General features: G+C 41.9%; 1 protein-coding gene across 1 annotated transcript in view; it reads left to right on the top strand.

Moving 5' to 3' along the window:
* The window catches only part of LOC111865331, a 36,568-nt gene extending 26,377 nt beyond the window's left edge, over window positions 1-10,191 (top strand). The window contains exons 12-15 of the mRNA XM_033751781.1: window positions 2,522-2,726; window positions 4,908-5,055; window positions 7,334-7,509; window positions 9,020-10,191. Of these exons, the coding sequence (XP_033607672.1) occupies window positions 2,522-2,726; window positions 4,908-5,055; window positions 7,334-7,509; window positions 9,020-9,759 (1,269 nt within the window). The 3' untranslated portion in view covers window positions 9,760-10,191. The remainder of the gene's footprint in view (window positions 1-2,521; window positions 2,727-4,907; window positions 5,056-7,333; window positions 7,510-9,019) is intronic.
* The last annotated feature ends 3,824 nt before the right edge of the window (window positions 10,192-14,015 follow it).

Raw genomic sequence — 14,015 nt, 5'->3', positions numbered from 1 at the left:
ACAGATGTCCCTGTGCTTAATTAATTCGGCGTCACTCCATGAAGACGTATGGAGGAACAGAGGTATAGCTCCACCATTCTTGAACCTAGTACAAGACGAAGCTCACTGTTCAGCTTCACGATCCGGCCGCTTTACACCCGGTATCCATTGGATAGGAGGCTGGGTGTGCATATGAGCCGGTCTGGACGCTGTGCACTTGCACTGCCGGGAATTGAACCCCTGCCGTCTAGCAGATAGTCCGTCGTAACGACTGAGCTATCCCGGCTCCACAAGACGTGCCCAGCATTCCTGCTTGGTATTCGGATGCTTCCGGGTTCAGCTACTCTGACTGAGGTTTCTCGTGGTTTTCCTCAGTCTCTGTGAACAAACGCTGAGACAGTGCCTCAAGCAAGCTAGGCAACAACCACTTCCTTCCATATTCCTTCGAATTCATTACTTACTGCCATCCAATCATTCAACACTACACACGAGTTACTGACAGCATCGTTAAATAAATGATAAGAAATTCTGGGAAGAACTAATCAGAGTCCAGAGTTACTTTCCGACTGGCGGTGTACCGCCAATCAGTTGTCTTGGCGTCAGGCCCCTTGAGGACCACGACCAGAGATTTTCTTTTCTTTTTTTTCACCCAACTGAACTCTTGCGGTAATAGCCCTTATGTAACATCCTCACTTACGAGAAGATGGGTCTGTCTCTTATGAATACGCTTGGCCTTTCGTCACGTGTATACTTCGCACATATAACATGTTATTGAAAACTCTTCCTTTTTACACACAAGTCCTGTCAGTACAGGCTTTACAGAGCAGATCATGCCTAACTTACATATCTTATGCTACAACGAAAACTTAGTCATTTGAACGGTCATAAGCTTGACCACCGCCAAGTTTAAGCCTCTTATATTTTCTGTGTCTGGCTTCACCTTGCCCTATGCCGCGAACATGTTCATTCTAATGAATTTGTATGACTTCTGCTTGTTGCTTGCACAATTTCGTTATATCATCGTATACATACGGAAAGTTGAAAGCCGTGTGCAAGTCGCGGATTAGTGTGCACCTTGGAAAATTTCCAATGGCGCGCAAAACCTTGTTTTTCATGCGCTGCAGTTTTAAGCGGTGTCTGCCGCTAATTCCCAGGCGGGACACGCGTAAGTCATTACTGATCTGATCAGTGCCTTATAGAGGGTTAGTTAGATGTTTGCGCTTAAACTCTCACTTCTGAACTGGGAGCAGATTCTAATAAATGTTCTGAAGGCCTTGGCTTCAGTCATTTCTATGTGAAATCTCCACGTAATCCTCTTACCGAAGATTACACCCAGATAGTTTACATGATTGACAAAGGGGATGTTCTGTCCATTTAATTTAAGATGACCCTCAGGGGGCCTAAATCTATGAGAAAAGTAGATTGCTTGAGTATTATCTTCATTGATTTTCATGTTCCAGCGCTCACACCACGTCTCAATAACACTGAGACCTCGCTGCAGCTTTCTGAGAACATAACCCTCTTTGCGGTCTGTCGCATATATACAGGTGTCGTCAGCAAAGAGACCTAGATAGACACAGGTGTTTGGGGCGTATCGTTTATATATAGGCTGTACAGTGTGGGGGAGAGAACAGAACCTTGTGACACCCCTGCTTCTACATCCCTTGGTGTAGACATTTCACCTTCGACTGAAACTCTGAATTTTCCCTGAGAAAGGAAAGAGCTAATAAGCTTGATTAAACTTATCGAAAATTGTAATGTAGATCATTTATGTAGCAAGCCAGTGTGCCATGTTTTATTAAAGGCTTTTTCAATATCCAAGAATGCAGCAGCTGTAGACATGTTATTGTTGAAATTTAAGGTTACGTGGTCCGTAAGCCTCATACATTGAAGTGTCGTGCTATGACGGGCACGGAAACCAAACTGGCTTGCATTAATCAGTCCTTTTCGCCTACTTTTCTTTCACTATATACTGAATAACTGATACGACACGGACATAATAGAAAACATCGTATCCAACAGTTCTTCTATTGTTGCGTGTATTCGTTGCAACGGGAACGTGTTTACCGAGCCGTTGCGTAGCAACGGGGTTGGGAGGGCAGACAGATAGCAACCTCATCTAGTAAGCCTGATTTTATTTTTCCAAAATATGGAGAGCAGGCTAAAAATAAATAAATTTGAAACAAAATAATTTGACGTATTGAAAATGTGGTTAAATAAACAAGCAGAATAAGTATTTTTCTTTTGTTCTACCTGGATAGCGCAGTCGGTACAGAGATTGGCCGAGTAGTCGGAGTTCGAGTCCCGGTAGGGGCAAGATTTTTCTTCTCCCCACGTCGTCCAGACCAGCTCTGGGGCCCACCTAGCTTTCCATCCAATGGGTACCGGGGGTCAAGTGGCCGGGGCGTGAAGCTGACCACTCACCTTCAACTATTGCCGAGGTCAAGAACACGTGCATCTATACATCCAATCCCCATACGACTTCTTGGCGTAGTGCCTAAACACAGGGAGGGCCTGTTTGTACCTTTGCTTTATTCTGCAGGTTGGATTCCGGACAGAAATATTCTGTTGTCGAGGTTACGTAAAGGATGCACTCGGCAGGTGTGTGGCCCAGTGTGACGGGGGCTGTGCTAACGGCGTCTGTACCAGCCCCAACAACTGCACCTGCTACCCGGGTTATACGCTGGACAGAAGTGGCAACTGTGTGCTCCAGTGCCCCTGTGGGTGCTTGAACGGCGCCTGCGCAGGTTGGCTACTGTCTTCTCCCCCCCCCCCAAGTCAATGCCATCGTCTTGTCACAGTTCCCCCTCACCCTCCTAATATTCACTGAATACCCGCTTCTCATACGACGGGAGTCCGTAAATAGGTCACAAATGGAAATAAAACAGCTGTAATGGACGTAATATGTTTTCTATGTGTATCACTAGATAGCAGCACATTCCAGCTTCATGGCGGTCTAGGTAGTAGACGCGCATGCTCGTGTTCAGAGGCTAGTTTCAGTAGTCAAAATGGCGACCGTGCTTGAGGAATGTAGTACTGAAGAGCAACGTCTTGTGCGTTTATTCCAGCCTTTTTTTTTTTTGCGGACAAAAGGAATCAATGCAGAGGATATTCATAAAGAAATGCTTCCTACTTACGGTGTTTGTCGCATAAAGCGGTTCACACCTGGGTGGCAGACGTTTAGCTGATGCGGAAGTGGCTGAGACAACACTCAAAAGACTTCTGTGTTGCGGGTTTGGATGCACTGGTAAAGCGATGGGACAGGTATCAATGTTGCTGGAGGATACGTCAAGAAATAAATGTTCTTCCAGGTTCGAATATCACTTGTTTTGCGTTTTATAGCCATTTGTTACTTATTTAATGACTCTCCTATATAATTTGAGTTTACATGTCTATCTTCCCATGCGACATCATGTGGGTTTTGTGGTGGACAAAGTGGCACTGGGGCTGGTTCTGTAAGAATACTCATACTTTGGTGTCCGCTGCCAATTCTCATTCCACTAACTCCTCCGCATAATTTTTTACATCAGATGCATAGTCTCGATACTGACAGTGTCAATAAACAGCCAAATTAAAAAATATATATAGTATGTTCCTCATCTTTCCTTCTTAAGGCATCCTTTATTCTGTTTTTTTTTTTTTTTTTGCCCCCACATCTAGCACAAGTCACCTACAAACAGTGAATGTCCATTAAAGATTCTAAAGGAAAATATGTATGTTAGTTCCCACAGATAACCCTTCCTCTGATGCACTCTTGCATGTTACAACCCCCTGAGGGCCACTTCAGAATCACGGTTTCACTGGATATGCATGCTAGGACCTTGAATTTTTCTGGGGGAAAGACATAACTGACAGTTTCATAGACTAAGCATAATAATATTACCCGAGAGCTCTTTTTTTTGGGGGGGGGGGCAGTGGTCAGCACTGTAATTGTGACTGATGACACTCTTGATACTGATTCATGATGCTATATCAAAAACCTCAGTTGTTTCTGCCACATTCTAGTCCTATCATAAGAAACTGAAGTTAGATTTTAACATTCAGTAAACCCTTATTAAACCTGTTACAATTAATCAGGACTGAAATGTGTAAAATGAAAAATGCTGTTCACTGTTGAATACATACTTAAAAAGACACTTGGGATTTAGGAGCAAGAGGACTTTCAGACTGTGTTGAGGGCAGCTGGAGAGACTGAAACCCAAGGTTGGCTTCAGCTGGATGGAGACCCTGGGTTTCAGCCACTTGTCTTTTTATAGTTTTAAAATAAAGGCTCTATAGTGATTTTTTATTTATTTTCATCAGCACTACCATCTGTTTGTTTTCTTTTTTTGGTATCTTTTAGGGCTATGCTTCATTAATCCTGATTATCACTTAATCCAGATTACCTCCCCCATAATTAATCTTGATTAGTGTTTCCTCTAGTTACCAAATGGGAATGACATACCAAAAGCTGATAAACAATCCACTGATTAAATTAATTAAGTCTATATAAATATCAATGTTCAAACAGCATAGCTACCCATGGCTCTACAGCCCTTTGTTGGACCTTGGCCGCTTTTTTAGTTTCTTCATCATTTACACAGTCGGTAGGACTCCTTGGACAGGGGATCAGCCCGTCACTAGGCTGCTACCTGCACACAAGAGAGCACAAGCAGAGAATAAACGCACACAGACATCCATGCCTCAAATGGGATTCGAACTTAGGATCCCAGTGTTTCAGCTGGCAAAGAGAGTTCATGCCTTAGATTGTGTGGCCACTACGGTCGGCTCAAACAGCATATAGTAATCCGTTATCAATACTAAGTCTATGCAACTTGTCTTATTATTGATTATTGCAACCCCGGAAAAAACACTATGAACAGTGATTACCGAAAACAGCTTCAGTGTTATGTCATAATACCTAAACTGTCTCGATGTTTTAATGACAGCAAACAACTCCTGCATATGCAACGCCGGCTTCTTGCGAGATGGAAGGATCTGCGTACCAGTGTGTGAGGGTGGCTGTATGAATGGGAACTGTACGGCACCCAACAGCTGCACCTGCAACACTGGATACATCCAGGACCTCAATGGCAGGTACAAGTCACACATCCATATGAACCATGTTCAGAACTCACATGCTGATGTGTGTGTAGTCATAACACATTCTGCATTCACAAATGTTCTGATCCCTTTTAAGGCTCCAGAGAACTAACAACTATGAACACAGAAGCCACAATTTCCACATGCAGTGACCATATATCTGGTCTGGTATAGGAGCACATTAAAATTATCTCATTACCAGTCATACCCCATTTCAGGAGCTTAATGTTTTTTTTTTTAATTCGCTTAGTAGGGTGTAGAGTCCAACTGGGTCCACTCGGCATGGCGGCCATTGATTGGCCTACTGTAGCCTGCCCCGGGTGATTATGATGGAGAATTTGGTGGAATGAAGATTGGCAGGAAAACCGAAGTATTTGGAGAAAACCTGCCCCAACGCCACTTTGTCTACCACAAATCCCACTTGACCAGAACTTGGATCGAACCCAGGCCGTCGCAGTGGAAGCCAGCAACTAACCACCTGAGCTATAGCGCTGCCTAGCTGAATGATTTGATATTACATATCTTGTGAAAGAAGTGTCTCTTAAATAGGAAACATCACATGAGCAGGATGCAAGGCTAACAGACTGCCTGGACTTAGCATGCTTAAGTAACAAGCAAGGTCAGGGAAATTTCGGAAGACACACAGATGGCGTAAGGCCAGTCTTAAAACTTCTGAACATCATAACAGGCTCGTAGTACTCTGTCTCTGGGTTGGAGGATGATGACCAAGAAGATTCTGACATTACCCTAACTTCCCTCATTGAACTTCAGTGTGAAAGGCTGAAGTTCTCACATTTCTGTTCCAACAGAGATCAAGTCAACATTTTGGTTTCAAAATTTGCATCGTTATGTAAAAGTCCAAGTATACATGTATGTATTATGGGTTGAGTGTTCGTTTATGTCAGCCGTGTCAGCCCTGCTAACACTTTGAGAAACAGGGAGAGTCACTTTCATGGTTCAGCGGCCACATCGTAGCATAGTTGGTTGAAGCACTATGCTACCAGCTGGAAGGTCATGGGTTCCATTCCCAATGAGATCTCTGGATTTTTAAATTGACCTAATTCTTCCAGCGACATTACAGCCCTGGGGTCAACTATGCCTCTAGTAGAAATGAGTACTACAAATCTTCTGGGGGGTAAAGGGTGGCCAGCATGTAAGGCTGACATCTTGAGCGCCATCTGTGAGCCAACTGTCTAGAAACTGTGTGAGCCTTGACGTCCTCCAATCCTATGGGCTTCCACGGCCTCTTATAGGGATAGCTTTACCTTTTTTACCTTCATGGTTGAGAGCTACTCCATTACTGTGAGGAGAAATGATCAGTGGGCGAGCTCCTTTAGGCTTACACTATCCATTTGTGAGGGTAGCAGTAGTAAGAGGGGACATGACATAGAACTGGCTTGAGGAGAGGAGGCAGTATATGACATTCCAAGCTATCATCTTAGCCAAATGATGAATGTTAACATACCTCAACTGCTTGTATGCTACCAGAACATTAAGCATCAAAAAGCAAACTAACTAACTTCAAGGGGTTGAGCCCTTCTTGTGAAGCTGCCAGTTGTGCAGCTACTCAAGAACTTTCCAACATTTCATGGCACCTGAAGGCTCATTACTGTGATCACAAGAGCCCTCCATTGGTCCCTAAACATTTTCTCTTCTCCACGTCATCCACGCCGGATTTGGGGCCCACCCAGCCTCTGTTCCAGTGGGTACAAGGGGCTTTTTCCCTGGAGCGTAAAGAGGCCAGTGTGTGAAGCTGACCACTCACCTCCAACTAGTGCCAAGGTCACATCCACTCCTCCATATGCCTTCACAGCATAGTGCTTAATTAGTTGAGCAAAGGGACAACTTTACATTGAACAGCAAACACTTCTGAAAAAGTCACACTCCACTGCTGGTCTGCCCATGTGTATTTGTATGTACATATTTCAGTGCATTTATGGATTTGTTTGTTTGCGAATATGTACATATGGCTGTATGCATGAATATTTGTGTACTGACTTTCAAAAAGCATTCCACTCAGATTATGATATTCTGGGATGTGATGCCAGTCTTGTCTGGTAGATAGGTACTTCCTGCTTCCAACATTACCCTGAGGATGGAAGCAGCAGGTCACACCAAAACTTCTGTATCTGTCTACCACACTACATGACATCACATCCCACAGCTGTGAGAACCTCAAACCTCATACACTGTAACATTTTGCTGGCCACTGCTACTGTCAGGTTGAGTTTGCAAGTATGTCTGTGACTAGGAGGAGTGACTGACATTACAGTTGTATTCCGGCTTGTTCGGGGGGCTGTCTGAATGGAGACTGCACGGCTCCCAACAAATGTACTTGTCATCGAGGTTACAGGAAGAACACACACTCCAACATCTGTGTACCTCGATGTCCACAGGGCTGTATCCATGGCGACTGCACAGCACCAAACGTCTGCACTTGTCATACAGGTCTGTCACTCATCTCTTGCCTTATTGGCTAAGTACTGTTTTGCTCCAAGGATAGTTACTGTTGGATGACAGGATGATTGTGTTTCAGAAATGAGGGCTTACTTGAAGCTACTGTCCCGGCTTTTATCTGAAGTAACAGGAGACTAGCTTCAGAGAGCTGACCATGGAATTCTAATCAACAACTAATACACTTTAAGCATCGACCTCGTAGCAAAACAGTACGTTTCAAACTAATCACATATCATTTTATACACTTACTTGCTTTATGTGTTCTTTTCAATCCTTGTCACAAGAACCCTTCATTTCACTTCACTGCTACGTTTCATTGTGGTAACAATTAATTACTAATTTCTTCACTTCACATACCACCACTACTTGAAAACATGCAGTTGAGTAATCCTAGGTGTAAGTTAATATTCATGCAGCTATTGTTGAATTTATGTTAAATCTTCAGAACACACACACTCATTTATGATACGGCATATATCACAACACGCTCTGAGTGCACTGATATTCAGGGTTTCCATAATACCGAGACAAAAGAAAGGCATACAGCTTACTCAGGAATATAAATATTATGTTTTTGGAAATTATCCATCGTCCTGTCTTTATATAAAAACACAGTCCTGTTTATTGGGCTCAACTGAGTAGCTTTTACCTGAAGACGGAGACAGAATTCAGTCTCCGAAACGTTGTGTTTTGAAAAATAAACAGGATGGTGTGTTTAGATAAAGACAGAAAGATGTATAATGTCCAGAAACATAATATTTGTACTAATGTACCGTCATCACAAACTTTTAGATCTTATTTACTCAGGAATATTAATGTCAGTGCCGCAGTAAAATTAATATAATTTTTAGAGTCTTTAAACTAAAAAGAGAAGTATGCATTCAAATATAACTCTTCACAACATGGACTTATTTTCTTCAACAATGTATATAAAAATATCTGTATACATAATTGATTGCCAATCACGGTGGCAACGCAGTCTAAGGCATGAACTGCATTCACTCACACGAATGCTGTAATCATAGGTTTGAATTCCACTTGAGGCATGGATGCCTGTTAGTGCATTTATTTTGTGATTGTGTTGGTTGTCCTGTGTGTAGGCAGCAGCCCTGCGATGGGCTGATTACTCATCCAAGGAGTCCTACAGTCTGTACAAAAGATTATGGAACTGAAGATGAGGCCAGGGCCCAATAAAGGGCTGTAGAGACATTGATGGATGGATGGATGGATGGATGGATGAATGAATGACTGAATTAATATTTAATTGATTACACTGCATGAAACTCTGTTACATTAGAAATTCAAATGCTGAATCCAAGAAAGAGAATCTTAAAATAGCAAGACTACTGAGACAACATTTATTGTAAGAACCTTGGCACATGAACAGTAGCTGCATATCAGTGTACATGTAGAGCACTGCCACAGTATAAAAGTAACACTAGCTGGAATAACCCGACTTACTGAAACACTTACTAATACATATATCTCTTTCCTTACTCAGGTTATGCAAAGAATTCCACAACGAAGAAATGTTCACCGACTTGCAATACACCTTGCATCAACGCTGACTGTACGTCACCTAACGTCTGCACTTGCCGTGTGGGATACCGCATGGCACCACATGGTAGTAACACAACATGCGTTCCTGTGTGCAAAGGTGGATGCCCCAATGGGCAATGTACTGCTCCCAGTGTCTGTACATGCAACGCTGGTTACACCAGAGACCCTAACAACAGAACTGGAAACACCTGCATTCCTACATGTGCCGGAGGTTGCGTCAATGGTGACTGCACTGCCCCTAACATCTGTACCTGCCACCATGGGTATGCTAAACTTCCCGAAAGTAACAGATGTGCCCCACATTGTCCTACAGGTTGCATAAATGGGACCTGCTCAGCACCAAACAAATGTACCTGTATCGAAGGTTATGCCAGTGTGGCTAATTCTAACAATGTATGTGCACCTACTTGTGCAGATATGTGTATAAATGGTGACTGCACGTCACCGAACGCATGCACATGCAAATCGGGGTATGAGAAAGATGTTACAGATGTGAAGGGCAACAGGTGCAAACCAAAATGCGAAAACAGATGTATTAATGCCATCTGCACGAATCCAAACATGTGTATATGCATAGCAGGATATGTTAAGGACAGAACAGTCACGACAAACAACATCTGTGTACGACGAATAAGACGATCAAGCCCCACCTTTCAGAAATGGCTCGACAGTCAGAACTGAAGACACATGGAAGAAATATTACCATCATTATGATGTAATGCTGAATACTGGCCACATCAGATGAATGTCACACAACAGAGTATATTTTTAACAGATACATTGTATTAACATGGCTGGCTCAGTCATAGATTTCTAGTTATATGAATCTGTTTCACCAAGCGATTAACGTGAAATAAAATGTTCTTCAAAATGCGATTACTGGTAACCTGGAAATGTTTGTTTGTACATAACAGTGAACCTGATCTTAAACTTTGGAATTTCGTTAAATATTTAATCTTAATTTAAAACAATTTTCTAATCAATACTTCATGTTTACTACACCAGAATTTTCCAAAGTTGAATTTACGCCTCCCTCCTGGTTGGGGGAGTTATGGAGATATTTGCAGAGGCTAAGTACTGTACGTATAATAAAAATAAATTCATAAGTGAGAATGCATTACATTACAAATATACAGCTTAACACACAAGACATTTCATGAATATTATTACAATTAATTAATAATTCTTTTCAATTGCTAAATCTTATACTAAGTAATTTTTATATACTGTGTGGGAGGTCACCTTGTTCGCATCAAGGGAGCCACAGGCTACAGCATATTTTGTTACTGTTTTTGCCTAGTGAGGGGTGGAGTCCAACTGGGTCCACTTGGCACAGTGGCCACTGATTAGCCTATTGTGATTATGATGATGGAGAATTTGGTGGAATGAAGATTGGCAGGGGAAACCGAAGTACTTGGAGAAAACCCGCCCCAGCACCACTTTGTCCAACACAAATCCAACTTGACCAGACCTGGGATCGAACCGGGCCGCCACGGTGGGAAACCAGCAACTAACCGCTTGAGCTATAGTGTGGCCATTTTGTTACTATAGTACCAGGAATCTTCCTGGGGGTAAAGGGCAATCATGGCATGTAAGTGTGACAACCTCACCATCATCTGTGAGCCGAGCATCTAGAAAATGTGGGAGCCTCGGCATCTCACAACCCTATGGGACTCCACAGACTGTTACAGGGACAGCTTTACCGTTTTCTGTTTCCCCATGTTTTAGACCATGTTAATGTCAACAAACCACCATTCCCTCCATAATCTGATAGCTGACCTACTCAACATGCTTCAAATTCAACACTAAGCAAACCCTCTCCCAGAGTTATACATTAAGTTCAACAGAACAGCAGCAGCCCTGTACAGTGGGGCAGTCAGACTTGTCACCATGCTGCCTCTTCAGTACAACATCATGAACTTTTAGTACAGCTCAATGGCCTTTGCTTGCTGGAGAACGGTGCGAACGAACAACAAACCTTTCCCACAACAGAGAAAATTACCTGAAGCTGCATTACCAGTCTCAGGATACTGCATTAAATTTCTCAGAGACTTCAAAGCCTATACATATTATTTATTTCATTCAAGGCACCAAACATAAATCATAAAAACCTCACAGAAACTAGATCTGAGCAGGGTATTTGTATTAAGAGAGCCATAACTGGAGATGTCAGCTAGTTGTTCATCAATTAGTACAACATTTCTTTCAATAGAGGGCATCAAATGTGGCATAGCAATGTCCTGAGGGACCCATACCTGCTGTAATTTGATGTGCAACAGCATTTATCTGCTGCAAGCAACAACCTTGATTTCTAGCACAGACATATGGTGAGGCTTGGAACTCAAATGGTGAACACATTACCAAAGAAATTTCTCTTAAATATTTCAGTGCAGTTTGTCCAACGGTGTCCCTACTCCAATAAATCGGTGTAACAGTATTTCAGTTTATGCATTCACATCAGAGACATTTATTGTAAAACTAACTCAATTAAAACCAGGATTAAATCAAATTCATTTCAACAGATGATTCTTATTGACATCACATGCCATTATAAGCCTGCGATCTGTTCATCCCTCAGAAAAAAACTAAGGAACCGTAAGCCTCAACAGGTGTTCCGTACAAGTTAAGAAAATTAAAGTTACTGATGGGAAGAGATTTTTTTCTTAAAAAAATAAAGCCAAACCTGTCATTAACTTTATGCTGCTAAACCTGTAATGTTACAGAAATCTGCAAAATAGCATCCTTGCCATATCGTTACAGGTCTGACATTTAGCTTTCTGATTGTGCTGCAAACATGCTATATATATAAACATTCATCAGTCATGAAAATTATGAACACTATGTTTCACCTCTCTACTATCCCTGTATTCCATCTGTAGAAGAATTTAAAAAATGCTATATCTAGCACTGAGGATTCATACACTACAAACTACTTATCCTTGGTCATCACAGGGGGAGTACAACTGGCATCCACACATACTTCCAATTCATCTGCATGTTGAATGAATGAATGTATAAGGAGTGGGCCTTCTTGGGCCTTGCACCGCAATCACAGTGATCTGTTGTGCATCCCCTTCTGATTATCCCCTCAGCAATACTTGCGCTTCGAATGAAGCACAGGATTTTGTACGTGGGGACATTGAAATAGTCACTTGGTTCCATAAAATACTGACCGAAGTTACATGATCTTAAATAAGCTAAGGCCTCAAATTCACACAGGATATGTGTGGCTGTTTCATTTTCTTCTTGACACCTCTCACAAGTGGGATTATCACTCAGTCCCAGTTTGAAGAGGTGTCCTTTAAGATGACAGTGTCCTGTAAGTAGTCCTACCACCCATCGTAGCTGGTTCCTGTTTAACTTCAACAGTTCTTTCGCTCTTTTAGTAGAGGGTCCTCGTATGAGTCCCTTTGGTTGTCTGAATCCAGTCAAGGATATCTGCATGCTAGAAGCATTCACTCAATTTCTTCTCGATTTCTTTTGATTTCCATCCCCCCCCCCTAATTCTAAGTGGATTTAAGAAAAATCACAAAAATAAGTGAGTTTTGTCCATATCACTGCAAACTATTTACTCAGCAGTCAATGCATTAATACCGCTTCAAAAATAAGTGTCTACACATGACACCACATGCACTATTAAAACATTTTAACATCTATTACTTAACTAAGCCTGCTCCACATAATATCACACTACAAAAGATGAATGAACCAGTAATTATTTCTGCTCTTTAGGTAGTTCACTCTTCTTGTTCGGATCCTGTCTCACAAGACACAGTTACCTAGAAGCAGCTACCTCACCATCACAGGACCTGACACGTGCTACCTGTAGCTAAAGACCATGTGACAAATGCACAGTTCTGACAGATATTTCTTCAGTTCCTACAATGATGTGATGCATACAACAGAGCGAAAGAGTATTTTTTATAAGAGACAGGATATGAATTATACTGAGGTCACAGAAAGAAGTCCCATGAGTGGCAGGGTTTCCCTTTGCTGCCTACTGTTGTATTTCCCTCCCACCCACTTAGGTCTACGTCAATCAGGCAGAATATAAGCAACAACCAGGTTTTGGTTTATGATAAGAGGCATCAAGAATGGAGTCTCTAACTTCCTGCAGTAATGCACACTCTATTACAACAACAATCCAAGACATTACCACATTTTAAAACATCTGAAAATGCTTGCTTCAGCTTCAAGAAACTTCATGATGAATATGTAAAAAGTTGTCTCATATAAATTGAATAAAATGATAAACTTTGGGAAAGGAACCACTGAGTAATCTGGGGCATTAGCAGAAATACTCAAAGGTGGAATGATATGCATTTCCCATAACATACATAGCTTTCTTACTTTTGAAGAGGAATCTGAGATGACAGATGCCTGGGAGACTTACAGATGATGTGTTCACACTCTGTCCAGCACTGGCCAGTTCACAGCTTTTCCAAATCGCAGTGATGTCTCCGACTGTCCACAAACACCTGCAAAACAACCAGCACCAGTCAACTCTCCAAGAGCTACATCTTGATCTGTTACATCAGCCAATCGTGCAACAACTGTTTTCTGTCAACGAGTTTCATTTTTATTAAGACAGTTTCAGTTCATGTCTACATGCCACATGGCTTCCTCAAATGTGTTCAGATTACAACAAACAAATTTTAACCCTTTACCTGCTACAGCTGGAAAACAAATGCAGCTTTCATCCAGCTATATCTGGTGTGGAAAGCAAAAGAAATACTTGTATCAACAAAAATGAGAATGAAGAAATTTTCAAGTAATGTAAAATCTGTACTGCTGTATGGGTGCAAAACATGGGAAGTAACAAAGAAAATTACAAACACTCTGCAGGTATTTATCAATAACTGTTTAAGAACAACCCTCGCATCTTTTGGGCAATGGCTGTTACAAATGGATACCTATTGAAACTAGCAAAGGAAGAA

The sequence above is a fragment of the Cryptotermes secundus genome, unplaced genomic scaffold (genome assembly GCF_002891405.2).
Source record: "Cryptotermes secundus unplaced genomic scaffold, Csec_1.0 scaffold17, whole genome shotgun sequence".
Taxonomy (NCBI): Eukaryota; Metazoa; Arthropoda; class Insecta; order Blattodea; family Kalotermitidae; genus Cryptotermes; species Cryptotermes secundus.
This window is presented reverse-complemented; position numbering and strand designations above follow the sequence as displayed.